Here is a 17,479-nt window from a genome sequence, read left to right as displayed (position 1 = left end):
GCTCAACGCTTGAGTGCGAGGCTGAGACAGAAGCCTCCTCTGTGGGCCTGGCGTCGGGTAAAGACCCCTCTCTGCTCTGGAAGCTCTTTTTGAGCAGGGGGAGCGGGTTGTCGCCTCTGTTGCTCTTTTCTGGGCAAGCAGAGAAAGGGTGGGAGGGCACGCACCACTGGTCATGTACAGAGACCTGGCGTGGGCACACAGTGATGCTACACAGACGCATTTACACACACACAATCACTATCTAAAAGGCTTTGCCAACCTCTCAGATAGCCAGCCAGTCTGGCAGCCACTCATGCAGTTCCAGACATTTGTCATGACAGGCTAATTCACAGTCAAGAGGTCCTTTAGGTCTCTATCTTGTCCAGCACACACATGGAAAAGCGCTGCTGAATGCACACACACATACACACCTGCACTGAGCAAGTCACATTTCTGAACATAGATTGAAATGAAAGATCAGGCATGAGGTCAAAATGACAAATCTAAGGTGAAGACAACTTGGGTTAATTCCAGACAGAACGATGCTTAAGTTAAAGTAATCGGACAACAAAATGATTGAAAGCATTCAAGGAAAGCTTGAAAGCAGATTCTAAATACATTATGTGGTGTAAAATAATGTAAAGAACCTCTGACACAATTGAAAGAAGATGTTTTTTGACCTTTACTACAGAACGTAAGGCTGATCATTGCAATGTTATTAAACCTATAACTGATTGAACATACAAGGTGTTTCTGATTAACTTAAATTACATCTCAAAGTGTAAGTAATGATTTATAAACCAGTGGGGATTTATTGGAAGTGAGGTTTTCACTTTTAAAAACCTGGAGGCTTCAAAATGGACCAACCATCTGCACACAGAGAGGGTATATGAAAGTATGTGAAACACAGCAAATTAAGAAACGCATTAATTTTTTGGGTCAAAACTAGGTGAACATGGCAGGAAAAAAAAGACAAAAAAAGGGGAAGTGATAGGGGAGAAAGCAGGGAGGCAGATGGAGAGGAGTGTGGAGCTTATCGGCTGCCTCCAGACGGAGGGCGCGGATCAATGGGCATGCGAGGCCCACAGCGATCAATGCATTTGATAAAGAATTAAAGAAGAGCCACTGTACATGGCTATCAAAGAACGGGGACACGGCATAATTATGATTGGACGGGTGCGTGCCCATGATAGGGGCCTGGGTGTATGCGCGTGAGAGCGATACGAGCCTGAAATATGACTGTTGAAGCCAATGAACCTGTATGTCAGCAGAGACTTGTTTCCAAACACACCAGAACCTAAAGGTGAGGTGTCAGTGTATTTGGTATAAGGGTTTAATATGAGGGTTTTAGGTTCTGAAAGACAGACTTTATGTAACAAAAGTTTACATTAAATGAACAAACACTTTCTTAATGATGTCTGACAAGTTAAAAGAAGATAATCAGCTAGGATTAGACATGACATAAGATTATTTGAAAAAAGGCCAGTATGATGGTGCTGTTTCTGAGCATAGACATTATTTAATTTGCAAGTATATTCTTTACAAACCTCAGATTTTTACCCTCGTCTCAATATAAAGTTTTGGAAAATGTCATAAATGTTTGATTATGCATTAGAGATTTTATGGTCTAAGCAGTTTAGAACTCCCTGAACCAAGGTTAGCCAGCCATGGTGTAAAGACATATTTTCATATAGAGATAACCTGTTGATAGATTTAATTGTTTCCTGCCTCCCCCTGTGAGATTACTCATAGTAACTGTATCGAAATGAACACCACTACTTTTGAATATTAAAAGGGTCGGTTTTTTTTTTGGTTAAAGATGTTTTGAGGCTAACAATCTAACTTGAACTTTGGACTCAGCAGGTGTGTTCTTGTAGAACAGGTAGGGTGGGTTTCTGACAGGCTAGGGAGATGGGAAGGTTTTTCCCTTTAAAAAGCTGGTGCAATTACTGGAAATAGAGACAGAACGAGTTGAAAGGAGGAAGAGGAGAGAAAGAGATGAAGAACATGAGCTGATTCTGCACCTGTTCATAGAGAATCAAACTCACATTGGTAGTAGCACCATGTTCTCACCACTATTCATCTGATGTCTAGAGCTCTGAGCTGAGAGGAGGAATGTTGGAAGCTAATATATCGGAAGAGTAATCTGTTCACTGTTGCTCTCTAATTAATAATGAAAAATCATAAAAATCAATCATATTGGATTTGATTTTATATTTATGTAATGTGTTAACATAAAGTGGGGCTTAAGATGATATAAAACCATCAACTAGGGATGAGTAACAAAGTTTGGTCAACCTATTATGTTGGATTCATCCATAAATGCTGCATTTGCATCTTAACTCAACCGTGTGCAGCAGTAAGGTGGTACCATCCTAACCCCAACACTGTAATGAAGTTGACTTCATTTTAGTTGATTATAAGCCATTTATTCTTTAAATATTTGGAAATCTGATTTACGTTAATGATTTATAGCAACAACAAAAAAATTCATTTAACACCATCATCAATCACTATCATATTTTGAATCATTTTTATTTTCTAAATAAAAAAAGTAGAACAATCAAGGGGGGAAAAAATTATCTAATTACTCTAAACTTTTGCCATAGGAATTTGAAACCCTTATTTCTCCACAGTCAAGTTTTAAAAAACTCTGAAAAGCTGCTCGGCCATTAAGGGAGTAATGACAATAATTATATATAAGAAATAATGAACTATAACCACTAACCAAACTGAGTACCAAAAGGTGTAAGTTAGAAAAAAAATAACCTAACTAACACAGTTTAAAATAAAACATAATAAAAAGTATACAGCTCATTCAATGAGCTACATTAAGCAGAGAGCAGAGAAACGCTGCCCCTCCCCAACCTGTTGCAGCTCACTGTAGACCGTCTTGCTGAATAAAGGCTACGAGACATTTTCCAGCAACAAGAAAAAGAAGAAAACTGAAAATATTTCCGGTTCCTAACCGTGTAGCCAAGGTGTAGAATCTACTGTAGCATCACTCATCCCTTGCAGTTACAGCACAGTTTCAACCTTTTTTTTTGTTTTGTTTTTTAGATAAAAGAAATAAGGTCATGTTTTACATTTCGGCTTTAATGCTACGTTCAGACCGCAAGCAGCATAGGCAGCATGAGCAGCTAGTTTAGAGGCAAAGTCAATGGTTGACGCGTATCAAGGCGCAGCAAAAGGTCCCACAGTGCGTTTTGAGCAGCAGGTGTAGCGTGTCATGAGCTGCTGAGGATCTGACGTGAGTGACGCGCTGCAAACGCAGCTGCTGCTGGAAATGGAAAAATTTAGCTTCTGCTTCTCGCCGCGCCACATCAACCAATCAGAGAAGCTGATCTGGGAGCTGGCAGGCCACAGGCACATGGTTGTTAATAGAGATCACAATGATCACTCCTCTGAAACAGTTTATTAACGCCTAAAGTTACTTAAAATACTGAAACCTGCCGGCAAAACGTTCGCTTTTATAATTCTGGTGCCTGCAGTTTGGATTACATACATGAAAAACGCCTTCCAGCTGCCACCGCAAATCATGAAGAGATGACCGGGCCAGAGGCTGCTGTTGAATGGGATTCTTAGTGACAGCGAACGCCGGTGTACGGGGGTCTGAGCGGCTCCGACAGCGAGATAATATTTGAAGGCAGGATGGTAATCTAGATGAACTGACTGCACAGATCAAGTTTTCAGGTGGACTTTCTCACTGAAAAACATATTAAAACTACTTTTTACCCACTGATCACAGCTGCCATTGTTACAGGCAAAGAAATGATAGGGTAGCTCCACCCAACGCGCATCAGAACCACTTTTCCACCAAACTAAACTTGTACAAGCATCAAAAATGAAACGCACACACATTTTTGCTGCTCTTGCTGCTTGCAGTCTGAATGTAGCATTAATCTTCGTCCTTAATACATCAGAATACATGAAGCACCGGAGCAGTACAACACGCTGCAGGATCGTTCTGGAGAGCTCATGGTCTTGATCATGTTTACAGTAAAACCAGTGCAGGTCCTGAAAAGTTCCTCTGCTATTCTAATTAAATGTTATTAAAGTAACATTACAGGGAAATAGAAAAAGACACTACAAGTTTGATAAGTAAAGAGAGAGGAGGGATCACACTCATTTTAGAAGCAGGCTGTTGGTCACAGGTGAACAAAATAAGGTGAACAGCAAAGCAGTTCACCTTAGCTTAAATGAGCTTAAATGAAAAGCATTTTTAGCAAGTCATTTTAAAAACAATGTATGTTTGCCAATATAATTAATAATAAAAGGATTTAAGTTCAAAATAAGGATTTAAGTTCAAAATAAGGAGAAAAGGAGAAATAAGGAGAAAAGGAGAAAAATAAGGAGAAAATAAGGAGAAAAAATAAGGAGAAAATAAGGAGAAAAAACATATAATTTCAAGGGTATAGTTTTTAATTATGCTATTTTAAGGGTAAATACTGTGAATTGGATCTTCTGTTGGTCACAGGTGAACAAAATAAGGTGAACAACAAAGCGCTACACGCGCTCTGAAGAGGTTAGTGAGTCAGGAGAATAACGGCCCTCCTCTCTGATGGCCTGATCAGCTCTTGCCGTGCAATTTGGAGAGCCGTCTTCTTGCTCGTTAACACACACCCACACACACAATTTCGGCGCTGCCTTTGATCTCTGCTCCAGTCTATTCAGCCATGACACATACCCTCACACTCCAAGACATGCACACACACACAGGCCAAAGAAACTCCCCACCAAACTATTTTGTTTCTTCTGGGGCAAAAGACGGGGGTGGGGGGAGAAGGTAAGAGGGGAAAAAAAAGGAGAACAGAAAGAAGAAATGAGCGGCAGGCACATTCAAATGAAACCTGAAGAAAAACTATTACTGCATGCAGAAAGTTGAAAAAGAGAGCGAATGACAGAGCTAAGTGGAACAAACAAAGCTATATCAGAACCTTAAAAAGGAACATGTTATTCTGCATGTGTTGCACTGATTGATGGGCTAAAGGAGCACTCCTAATCTCATCCATTAGGTAAAGCGTAAATCTGAGTGTGTTGTGATTGGTCAGATGTCGATCTGCCAATTAATTAATGCCAGGAAGGTTCAGTGTTCCACTCTTTTGTTATTAAGGCTAAACAGTCAGAAAAGCAGAGATGTCAGAGATCTATGCAATAATTTCTTGGATTGGAATGAGAAATATTTCACACAAAATCCGGCCCAGGATGAAAGGATATAAATAAAAAGGAAAAGAAAGTGCAGACAGCAGATGACAACACCTACAGGTCATAACAGCAGAGACCCAGGAGCCCTTTCTCCACTGATGAGGAGGCGAGGGGGGAGGAGGAGGGAGGGGGGGCATGGGGCGCTGGTCGGCAAAAATCAAACGGGACCCAATTATAGGAATCACAACGAGTCAGTGAGCAGGGGAACTCTCTTACCTGGAAAACACCAAGGCATTTGCGTGCATTCTTGAAGCAAGCACTCGCATTTAGAGAAGGCCACAGGTGCTAGATATCTACACACACACACACACACACACACACACACACACACACACACACACACCTCTTTGCTTTACAGTTTCTGCAGAGAATTACACAAGTGTTGTTCAGGGGCGCACATTCATCCCAAACCTAGTGTGGCTCCTGATAATTAGCCTGGCCAGGCCGCTGTGAAATTACTGTTCTCATCTGCTAATGGATGAGAGGACCTGGAGCGCACAGACACAGACACACACCAACCTCTCTATTAAAAGAAGAACAGGGGGAAGATCTGAGAGCGAAACAGAAAGTCTGCAGCAAAAATCAATGGGATGAAGAATAAAACAAGAGTAAATCCATCGCACACAGACGTGTGTACCATTGACTATATGCGCTGGATGAGGGTTTGTGATTGGCGCAAAATGAGCAGGTCAAAGAGAGGAAGGAAAACGAGAAGAGAATCTGTAAGAAGCGGCTAACAGGACAGGGGCCATTTGGAAAGAAGAGTTGAGAGAAATTAGAGTGGAAAAGAAGTGAAGTGGATGAGAAATCAAAAACAGACATGAAAGAGGAAGAGAATGAGGGAAAGTGACTGAGCAGACAGGCAGAGAGAGAGAAACCCAAACCTGTGACCTTAGATGAAAGAAGCAGTCACTGTGGGCTACAATTAGGGATGGCAGGAGGGAGAGCATAGGTCAGGAGAACTACACAGAATACACAACTGCACAGCCATGAAACATCCCGTCACAATAGCTCTGGGTGGGAGGAAACGCAGCGCATGGTAAACACCCTGACCCTTCAGATTTACTCTCTAAAGAAGCAAACGATTCCACCACAGCACACTGAACGCATCATCACAACCACAAACCGACAGTTTATCACCACTTAAAGCAACAGGTCAACATAAAGGCATCCAAATTTTTCTTTGTTTTTTTTAAACGAAAAGCATTTTAGCAAGTCTTTTTTTTTATGTATGTTTGCCAATATAATTGAAGGAATTAAAGTTTAAAATAAGGAGAGAAAAACATCTAATTTCAAGCGTATAGTTTTTAATTATGCTATTTTAAGGGTAAATACTGTGAATTGGATCATTTTATTAACCTGCTTAGATTAAGGACGAACCAACAATCTTAAGGAATTCTAAGTTTTCAAGTCATCTGCGGTTCTTTGGGCCAATTTTCAGCTTCTTTACAACTTCAATAGACGGAGGTAAATAATAATTTTTTGTAAATATTTTCAGACAAATATTAAGGTCTGGACTTAGACTGGGCCATTCTAACAGATTAACATGCATTAATCTAAACCCATCCAATGCAGTTCTGGTTATAAGTTTTCTTGTCGTCGTTCTGCTGGAAGGTGAACCTTCAATTCCCAGCTTTGAGTGATTTTGTTTTAGCAAAATCCAGCAGTTTACTCTATCATTAAATTAAGTTGGACCACCACCTCCTCCAATCCTCACAGTAGAAAGAAAACCCCACAGCATGATGCAGCCACCACCAAGAGGGTGAAGTCTAAATTTTTCACCATACAAAGTTGACCAAAAATGTCCGTTTTGGTTTCATTTTCCACATGCTTGCGTTGTTGTCTCTAATGTTTGGTGCAAACGTCTGGGTCTTCTGGAGCTTCTCGTCCAGTCAACAATTTTCTGCCCACAACCTCTGAAGTTTTCTCCTAACCCCCTGAATTTACACTGAGATTATATAACTCACAGCCTGAGTCAGTTTACAAGTAAGCTCACTTTTAAAACTGGCTGTTTCAGATTCTATTTGCAGGATATAAACACAAATGCGGCCCACATTTTCTCATATTTTTTTGTTTTGTTTAGGAATATTACAAACATTACATGAGACTGAATGAAATGAGAAAAATGTTATTCGATAAATAAATGTTTAATTGGATGTGATTTTTCCATTTTACCCTGAAAGCGACACCTCAAAAGCAGCTAGTACACCCCCCCCCTCCTTTACCCCACATTAGTCACTTCCCTCCAAGTAAGAAGCAGCTTTAATTGAATTAAATTATACCTTATGCATGCTAAACCACAAAGCAGCTACTTAGACAGATGGAGAGGTAAATGGGAAAGGCTTTTGCCTCTCCAGCTGATAACGGCGACACACACACACACTCATGCTAATCAAAACAAGACATCAAGTAATCTAATCTGAATCACTAACAATTATCAGCACATTGGCCCTGAGGCCAGACCTATTCCTTTGATCAATGTTTTCTATTAAAAAAAGTGTAAACAATTCAATATCTCCCTTCACCCCGCCTCCTTATGCATAGGGGGTGTGTGAGGGGGGGTATTAACCAATTGTCCTTGGAAATGAGTCAGGAAATCAGGAGGAGAAAGAAGCTGAAAGGGTAGGCCTGGCAACTTTAAGGAGCTAATCTGACTCCAGTCAGCCATCTTGCTGCACAACAGGGGACCGAAGAGGACCTTTCTTTTTGTCGCAGAGTGAAAAAAAAAAAAAAAAAAAAACTGGTGCTGCAGCAGCTTTGAAAACCTCTTTTAATTTGCTCTCTTTCTCTGAAGACTTTGGACACCACCAGTCCTTGGAAGGGTCCTCATTTATTTCCTCAGATTATTCCAAAATGCTTCTTCCTGGTGCCGACGCGTAAACGGCGACGCGCGCGCACACACAGGCACACGCAGCCTTCTGAAAAACATCTAATTCAAGGGCATATTTCCCTTTAAGGATTCCAGCAGCATGTGCAGGGCCAAGCGTCTGTTGCCTTTTAGATATTTCATTACCAAAAGGTATTTATTTCATTTTGCCCTCAAATCCCTTGTCACATTTTTTTTTTATCCACCTCCATTTACTTACTTTTTTTTTTTCTGAAATATTTGGAGACGTGACAGAGAGATTTGACCGCGGCGCTTTCCCAGGGTAACTCCTGCTTCATCAGTGTGCCCCTTCCTCTCAGTATATTATGTTCAGTGAAGCGTGCTCAGTTCAGAGCTGGCAATTTCAATCGCGTCGTTTCTAGTCTAGTTAGCTTCAGTGCAGCGATCCCCCCCCCCCTCATTTTACCATGAATGTACTTCTGCTGACAGCAGTCGGTGGACAACATTTGCTCAGGGCACTGAAGAAAGTGACGGCTGGCAGAATTTAGTTAGCACTGTCATAGAAATATTCAAAATGACCAAAGAGACTCAGAGAAGACGGAGAGTTCCTGGAGAGAGAGGAGAGGAGGAAGTGGTCCATCCACATTTGGAGTTTTTCTGACTTGATGCGCTCAGGTTCGGGCCGCTCAGCTGCCCATGAGAAAATGAGTCTCCTCTCGTTCCAAACGCTTTCGCAGAGAGAAGATGAGACAGTTTATTCCGGATGTTCCAACATGTTGGAGGTGTAGCGAGCAGGAGAACAGCAGAGGACGCATGGGGGAGCTGAAGAGACTGCTGGACATGCTGTTTGCCTCTACTGAAAACTGACAGAGCTTTCAATTCAATGAGAGCTTGAAGACTGGGGTTAATGCACGAGAAAAATATGTATAATAATCAAAGAATATCAAAAAATAAACCAGGTTCCTCATCTACTTACAGTTATTTTAAGGAATACAATGTGAACTTTAATAAGAACAATTAATTTAAATTTCCTTATATGTCATTGTCAGATATGCAAATAAATATCAAAAACTATAATAGGAGGCTTCAGTTTGAATAATCAACATTTATATGCCAAATTATCATGATCTTTTTTCATCCATCCATTTTCCGTAACGCTTTATCTCTTCCGGGGTCACAAGAGGTGCTGGTGCCTATCTCCAGCTGTCTATGGGTAAGAGGCGGGGTGCACCCTGGACAGGTCGCCAGTCCATCTCAGGGCGACACAGAAACAAACAGGAAAACAACCATTCACACACACTCACACCTAAGGACAATTTAGAGAAGCCTAACCATGAAATCCCACATCCTCCGTCACCGCCCCGCTGTGTTCCACACTGCCTGCGCAAAGCAAAGCCTACAGCTTCCGCTGTTATTATTTCAATATTATTTATTTCAAATGAGCAAAACACGCGAAAATTAAAGCTTAAATTAATGATATATTAAAAAAATGAGCATCCAGCATATGTGCAGTTTCTGCCCAAGTATTTTCTTTTTGTGGTGGATTTTAGCAACAGGGATAACTAGGATCATGCATGATTTGTATGAACTATGTTTGTTCTCTACTTCCAAACTCAGCATCTCTTCATCCATGACTGCGATAAGAAGTTTCTTTTCAAGTTGTGAGAGGCGCTTTTAAATGGATTTGATTAAACTTTTTAAGCTTTATTAATGGATCATTTGGGATGACTTTCTCTACTTTTTAATACAAATTAAAAATTTTGAGCAACCTTTTTCTAAGATGCCAAAACAAAACAAAATGTATAAATAAATGACTTTTTAAATTAATTAATTTTATAAATTAAGTACGACTGGAATGATCACAGCCATTAAAGTCTAAAAAAACATACTTCTCTAAAATTAAAAATTCAGTTTTTGAACCACTAATATTCATTGACTCATTTCATAGTCCAATGCTAATTATAACTGTTGGCTCTATGAATTAAAACCTGTTAGCACAGCTAGCATTGATGGATTACAGGAGAGCTGCTGTACTTGGTTTAAACGTTTCCTTTATCATAGACGCGAGATTCCCACTTCCAACTCAAATTATTACAAGTTACTAATATCTTCATTAAGTCAGTGAAAAACTAGTTTAAACTGGTAAACAAATACATTACCCTGCAATCGCAGTATCTCTTGAACAAATAAGAATGAAAAATACTTTGACCGTCCATCTCAAATTAAATATTTTAAATACAAACGGAGAAATTGTTGTGGGATTTTGGCTCTTTTGGTCAGCCATATTTCTCAGAGCTAAGAAACAACATCAGAAAAGTTCCTGAGGAGGAGACTTACATCAGAGAAGCCTGTAGTCCTGCTTGTTGGCAGGACCGCTGAATTGAGGACGTTCTTGTTCCCGGCTTTCATAGCAGCGTCTCTGCGGGCCTGCTCCAACAGCAGCCGGGCTCTCTCCTTCAGCTCCTCTTGGCGGGACAGCACTTTCTACATGAACACGTTTAGGAACAGAAAGCAAAACACGGCTGCACCAAACATGAATCTCTCAGCATAAATGTGTTTTGATCAGTTTCAAAAACACTTAATGCTCAGTTAGATTTGGTTTTTCTTTCTGGTAGCAAACATCTGACTCACCTTCTCTGCTGGAGGACTGGATACAGCTGCAGGCGATGGCTCCTTTAATAAATAGAAAGATGTCTGTAAAATCTACTCTGGTTTCATGCAAACATTTTTCACTGTTTAAAGCAACACTGCAGGTTTTGACCCAAGCTTTAGCTTTGTGCGATACAAACGTTCAAATGTAGCTTGAGAGGATTGAATCAGTCACTAAATGAGTCATGTGACCTGAACTTCCCTTAAAAAAAAGGAGTGTTTGCCATCTAAGCAGATATGAAACTTACCTGTTCGGACATATTTACGGCTCTGTGATGTAGGATTCATTTTAAAAAGGTGAATTGACCATGACTTTACCAAGTAACTCCATGACTTTTCAATCTTCTGTTCCACAGAGCAGTGTTTCCCAACTTTTTTTAACTTGTGTATCCCTTTGGATATTTTTCTTACCATGGGTTCCCCTCTCAGTCAAAAGTACTGATGATTGTCCAAAAGTGGAAATGTACAATAACTAATTATAAAATAAAAAATATTTTACTTAATCTAATTAATCTTAATTAGAGCACTTAATTATTAGGCATTTAATGCTTTTCATCCCAAATAAAAACAACCTAAATATGTTGCCTGGAAGTTGGTAAGAAATCAAAATAGCTACAAAATAAAATAATATTTTAACCCTGTATTATAAACTGGAGCTTCCTTATAATCACATTAAAAGTTTATGAATTGGGAAATAATTATAAACCAAAAATAAATTAATTAGTTTTACCTGAGCTGCTTTGATGAGCTCCAATAGCTTAGCGTGAAAAAGAGCAGATACCAAACTGTTCTCTACATCCAGTCCATTCCTCTGCTTAGTTTGGATAATTTTCAAAGCAGAGGTGAACTAAAACATAAGAAAAACTTTGTTTTTGGTTGATAAAAGCTTGTTTAAGTTTTCAATTGGTCCTTAAAAAGCAAAATCGATCCCAGCCCTATTTTATTTTACTACCTACGAAATAAAATATTTTCATGTACCCTGCACAATGCACATGAGGACCCTTATTGCTATTGCTCAATGCTATAAAGGTCTGCTATCAGATTCCAAAACACAGAGGGAGATTATTTCATCAAGGTATATTGGGCTATAAAGTTATTTATTTTGAGCTTGATGTCTGATCAGGGACTCTGAACTCCTGCTTAGCTCTTACTAATGTTACACTGTGAGCAATAATGCTTATATGTAGAGACTGCTCCTTATTAAATGACAATTAGATGAAGACATGCCTGCACACAGAGCTGTGATCGAAAGCTGTGATCTGTGATGTTTCTTCTAAAATCAGAAGAAACAGCCATTAAGCTATTTTTTTTTTTCACCGCATTGTTTTGATATTTGTAAGAGTTTCAATCTAACCTGGATGAAGGTGACGATGCATCCCATTAACCTGACAACAGCACGTCAAAAAACAGAAATCAAACACCCACCCTGCAGCCCCCACTGCCTGGCCCGTGTGACCTTTCAGCGTGTAAACAAGCAGCGGTAATCTGGGGTTAACCGATGCAGCCCTGCGCCGAGCGTGTTAGCGTGCACACACGCGGACAGGTGTGTGTCAGAGTGTAAGACGAGATGATGTCTGCTCGGTGCAAAGCATCGCCACGGCTGAGCGGTCACGGCACAAACTGTCATCAACTGCAGGGATGGGAAATATAATGAAAAATATAATGAAATGTCAAAGCAGAGGGGGGGGTTCTGTTGGGCGCATTCGGTAGTCGCCACATGTTAAGGGTCCCGATGTGTCGGGCTTTTGGCAGCAAGACAACTGACAACAACATCTAATGGAGAATGGAGGAATTTCAGCTACGGTCATCTCTGCATTTGTATCAACAATGTTGGGATTTGAAGCTTAGCGAGCGCCGGGAGGAAATGAATGTTCCAGGAATCCTCTGTCTTCTGACTGACGGGCAGTGGGAGAAAGTTTCAATCAAAGTCTGGGTGTGAGGATAAAAAAAAAACATCAACAATCCATTTAGGGCCCAGACAGGCACCTGCAGGTAAACGCTGTTGGAATCTTAATACCCAACTTAAGTAGAGAGGATGAGTTTATAAAACACAGGCTGGTCCTGGGGTTGTTTAAGGTACAGATTTATCAATTAGTTTTATAGATTACTGAACCAGGTACCGGAATGAATAAACAAAAAAGCTCCAGATGATTCACAGGAACTTTAGGTGAACCACCAGACTGCATAGTAACAGGTTAATGGCTGTTTCTCAACAATTAATTCCTGTTTAACCCCTGAGTCATCACCGTTTCTAACCATCCTTGGTTGTAATCACAGCTCCCAATCTGTTAGAGGTTTGTCTCAAACATTTCTGCACAGCAGCAGAATGAGATTTCTGCTCCTTGTTGTGTGTAAAACAGCCAGAGCTCAGTAAGATCGGATGAAAAGAATCTCTGGAGTTTCATTTGAAATCTGGGCTCAGATTTTCCATTAGATTTAAACTGAAACCATTCTAAAACATGAATAACCTCCGATTGAAGCATTACATAATGACTAATTATTGAGATGTGTTCCAGTCATTAAAATGGCTAAATGTTTGAGAAAGGCAAGCAGACCTTTTTAAAAAAGATTGGTAAAAGAAAAGGTTGCTCTCAGAAGCTCAGTTGAACTTCAGTGGTGTGATGCCACCTGCGCAAATTATTTAACAGCCATGGTATCACAACAGAATGACAGCGACTCGGCTAGCGGCCAGTCAGATGAGAGTTAAGGTGCATTGCAATTTAAATGATATTTTTTTTTGATTTGTGACTGAATAAGTTGAGAGTAAAAACTAGGGAAGCTTTGGACAAGATGGCAGCTCAGCTCTGCCCTGGGAACGGACCTTCTTTTTGCTTAAAAGCGTAAGACGCTCCATTCAAAGAAACTTTTAATATGTTCTAGGGCTGAAACAATGATTGTGAATAATAAAAAATGTAAATAATTGTCAACTAATTTAGTAATCTATTGATCGTTAATTGGAGCATACTCTAAAATGTGTCTTTAGGTGACAGAGCAACCCACCTTGAGGATCAATTATACCAAAAATATGTAAACATTTTGCATTTAAAGCTACAGTGTGTAATTTTCAGCGACGTCTAACGTCCAGACTGCAGACCGCAGCAACATGAACATCTCCCCCCCACCGCTTCTCCCCCCCAACAGTACGGCGAGCGTTACGGGACAAAATGTCTTCCACGACGTCCGCATCACCTACCTTCTCAAGTGATGAGGTTTGTTTACATAGATAATTTTACAGATAGTATTTCATTGCTTAATACTGCCATCTATTGTTCAGTACCGTCTCAGTTCATCTCTCTCAACTTGCCGTAGTTACTTTCGAGCGTAATGGGCGATCTCGCAATCGCTAGTTTGTTGGCTCTGCGCTGCCGTAGCGCAAAGATGTCTGCCTCCATGGCTGCGAGACCCGCCCCTATGTAATTATAAATAACGAATTCTAAGGCAACGCAAATATTAAGGTTAAGAGGCTGAGCTCGTAGATGATGATAAATAACATAGTTATGTATAATATATTACATTTCTGACTGTATATCCCTGTAATTATTACACACTGTAGCTTTAAGTTCAACTTTTTCATCTGTCAATCCAGAACTCCTAAAGTAGAAAGGTTTTAGTTTCACCTGGTTTAGTAAAAAATCTTTAAGGACACTTTGGCTATCTGATTATTAATCTTTTAAATCGAAAAAAAAAATCAACAGATTGATCAATTTGCAAAATAATTGTTATTTGCAGCCCTATTTAAAACATTCTTAGACTTTTTTGGGGGCAAATGTCAGCAAAATCTAGTGTACTCCCTATACACTACAGGTACAGAAATACTTTTGACCATACTTTTGTTTTTTATTATAATTTGTGCAGTTGTGATCTACTTTTTGCTCTTTATTCATCATCTATTACCTAAATCTGGATTGAGAGTCTTTACTAACTTGTTCTGTGTCTGCTGGGTCAATCTGCTTGTACTAGATTTTATCTATGGATTCATGTAACGACTGCCTGCCACACTTTTTAGATTTTCCAGTAAAGAAAAACTTTAATGCTTCACGCAAACAGCACTTTATATCTACCACATGGCAGTTTGTGGCCATTACCATGAGAAAATGTGAAGATGAACAAGGTGTCTGGGTGGGTTTACCTGTTTAAGGGGGATATCTGTGTGGTTGACTGGAGGGGAAGTGGAGTTTGAAGCTGGCTCTGACTCTGAGTGACGCAGGCCGGCCCGTTTCTTTTTAATGAGGTCCGCGTCCTTGTTGTAGGAGAAGTGTGATAGAGAGTTTCCTCTCCTTGTTGGGGACGACGGTTCGCTATTTCTCCCACCCCTATCCTCTAACACCTCCTCCTTGTGCTGTGCCTCCTTCTCCACCTCTCTATCCACTCTTTGCGGAACCTCAGAAAGATCTAAAGTGTTGGCTTTGAGTAGAACCCGCCTGTCCTCTGAGCCCGGAGGGGTCATGTGGGCAGAGTTTGTAGCGGTGCTAGCTAATGCAGTGCGTGGCGAAGGGACAGGAGGTGTAGACTGGAAAGGCTCTGGAGCTTGTGAGCCGGTTGATTCAGCTCCGGCTTTCATCTCCCCTTCAATAACCTCGGCACCATTTGATTGAACGGCGCCACTAGATGAAACGGGCTCCGAGTTAGCATCACGGTGCTGCACGTCATTGAGCTCGGCGTAGAACTTGTCCTGGTCTATCGAGGCGTTGGTGTCCGTCTCAAAGTCGCCCACTTTGTAGGTGCTGCGGCTGCTGTTGGCCTCTATCTGCACCACGTTGAGCTCCTCGCCAGAGAAATGGGCCCTGATCTGGTACAGGTAGGTCATCACTGTGAGCTTGTCTGGGATGGCGAGGAGCACCATGTCAGATGGTTCCAGGAGACGAGATATCCCTAGACTGGCAAAGCCATCATATGCCTAGAAAAGAGGAGGAAAAAAGGCATTTTCAATTAACGACTCATTCCTGAAAGCAGTAATTATTTGACAAAAGAAGGACTGAGATGGAGGGGTTGGTCTGGTTCCGTTTTCCAGGTAGTTGGTGCGTCGAACACATGATGTAAGTGCATGCTATATTATGTTCATGTGAGACACCTCTGCCAGGAGTCCTGGCAGGTCATGTCAGCGTTGGCTGTCCCCGATAAGAGACGCAGATATCCCAAGACAGAGCGCCTAATCCTAAAGTGTGTGAGCGCGAGCAAGCGCGTCTTTATCGCTTCCCTGCATCGACGTGCCCACGCTCTCCGTCACGCGTGTAATTGGTCTGATTAGGTTCTGATGAGAAAATACAGGTGTGATTATCAAGCGACAGACGAAAACCAATCCCCCATCACAAGATAGACCGAGACACAGAGAGAGGAGATGAAAACCATTATCGCTGCCAATGACAGGTAAATAAATAGATTAACTGCTCGCACACATGCCGCCAACAGTTCCTGCACGCACACACAACATCCTCATCCGTCCCTCCCAGGTATCACAGCTTGTATCTGGCCTGCTTGATAGTGTTGATCTAATTCCGACCTGTTGCGGTGCAGGTTTGTTTCACTCTCTGTGGATCTCCAGACTCCATCGGTTTGTCTGTGCCTCTCTCACTATGGAGACCACATCCTCCTTCTTTTAACCCTGAGATGTTTCAGGAATAGCCTGCTTAACCTTTTTTGGCCCCTGTCCTGCTTCCTGTTCTCCTCCTTCACCCCAAACACCCTTTCTTAATCCTGAAGAGGGCATTATTAAGCATGCATGACTTTTTATTAAGCCCCTGCTTTGCATTTATTACTTACGCCTGTAGGATGTCACAAAATCTGCCGCACACTGAGACCCTGACATCAATCATGATCTGAAACCTGGGAAACATGTAGCAATACAGCAACGATCCACAAAATAAACAACAGGCATGAGCAATACATCTAACTCTCATCATTTACCTAAAAATCCCTCCGAACATTGGGGACATTTACTAAAAGTGATTACAATTAATACTAGTATCTGGCTATTGTGATTTATTGCAGAAGCAACACTTTTACTTATACAGGGCTTAGGTAAAACAAATTCAAGAACTCTTAAGGAACAATTTCCTTAAATTCATGGAGCATATGCAGAAGTCTTTACCTCCTGTCATCACTGAAAATATTTACAACAGGCTATTTTCACACTATTTCACACATAAGAAAACTAGATACATTTATATCCACAATACATGGATAACAGGGTTGGCCCAAGGTATAAACTAAGAGTCTGCTTAGGTTGGCATGGCAACTAGGGGGAGAAGGGGGGAGAATTTTAAGAAGAATTGTCTGTTTTTTTTTGGTTTTTTTGCAAGTATAATGATATATATATATATATATATTAGAGCTGGTCAATGATTAAAAGTTTTAATCGCAAAAAAACAATAATGAATTCAAAAGTAGTATATAGCACAATCTTATTTTAAATGTTCTGCCATATTAAAGGAAGTGCCATAACATTTGTTCTGCAAACACTTAACATCAGCATTTTGTTTATACAGTAGCAGTTAAATAAAAACTGCCCACAAAATCCTGAGTCACAATCATAACATTAAAACAGGCAATTTCTGAGGTAACAGCAGAAACATTTTTTTTTTTTATCAGGGAGCAGCATAACCAGTCTAGTACCAAATGTCCATGTTAGAGTGAGGTGAAGCACAAAAAAAAGTTAACTGCTGGTATTTACTTTGCAGGGAAATAGTCTGTAAATAAACTAATCTGCAGTCTGTAGCTATCCACTTCGCTATGGCATTTGTTAGCTTCTCTTGCCTTTGTTTATCTATACTTCTCCCACACGCTGCATCTAACGTAGTCTGCTGAAGCCTCGTGCCACTG

At 40.6% G+C, this 17,479-nt stretch overlaps 1 protein-coding gene across 5 annotated transcripts in view; it reads right to left on the bottom strand.

The window, feature by feature from the left end:
• Window positions 1-17,479, bottom strand: part of ehbp1 (EH domain binding protein 1) — a 183,162-nt gene that overhangs the window by 71,295 nt on the left and 94,388 nt on the right. For all 5 annotated transcript variants that reach the window (XM_015389429.1, XM_015389428.1, XM_015389431.1 and 2 more), the window contains 3 exons: window positions 14,790-15,557; window positions 10,643-10,684; window positions 10,349-10,495 (listed from right to left, as the gene is read on the bottom strand). In XM_015389429.1, the coding sequence (XP_015244915.1) occupies window positions 10,349-10,495; window positions 10,643-10,684; window positions 14,790-15,557 (957 nt within the window). The remainder of the gene's footprint in view (window positions 1-10,348; window positions 10,496-10,642; window positions 10,685-14,789; window positions 15,558-17,479) is intronic.

This window comes from Cyprinodon variegatus, unplaced genomic scaffold, assembly GCF_000732505.1.
Source record: "Cyprinodon variegatus isolate N-32 unplaced genomic scaffold, C_variegatus-1.0 Scaffold458, whole genome shotgun sequence".
Taxonomy (NCBI): Eukaryota; Metazoa; Chordata; class Actinopteri; order Cyprinodontiformes; family Cyprinodontidae; genus Cyprinodon; species Cyprinodon variegatus.
Note: the sequence above shows the minus strand (reverse complement) of the source record. Positions and strands in the feature narration are given on the sequence as shown.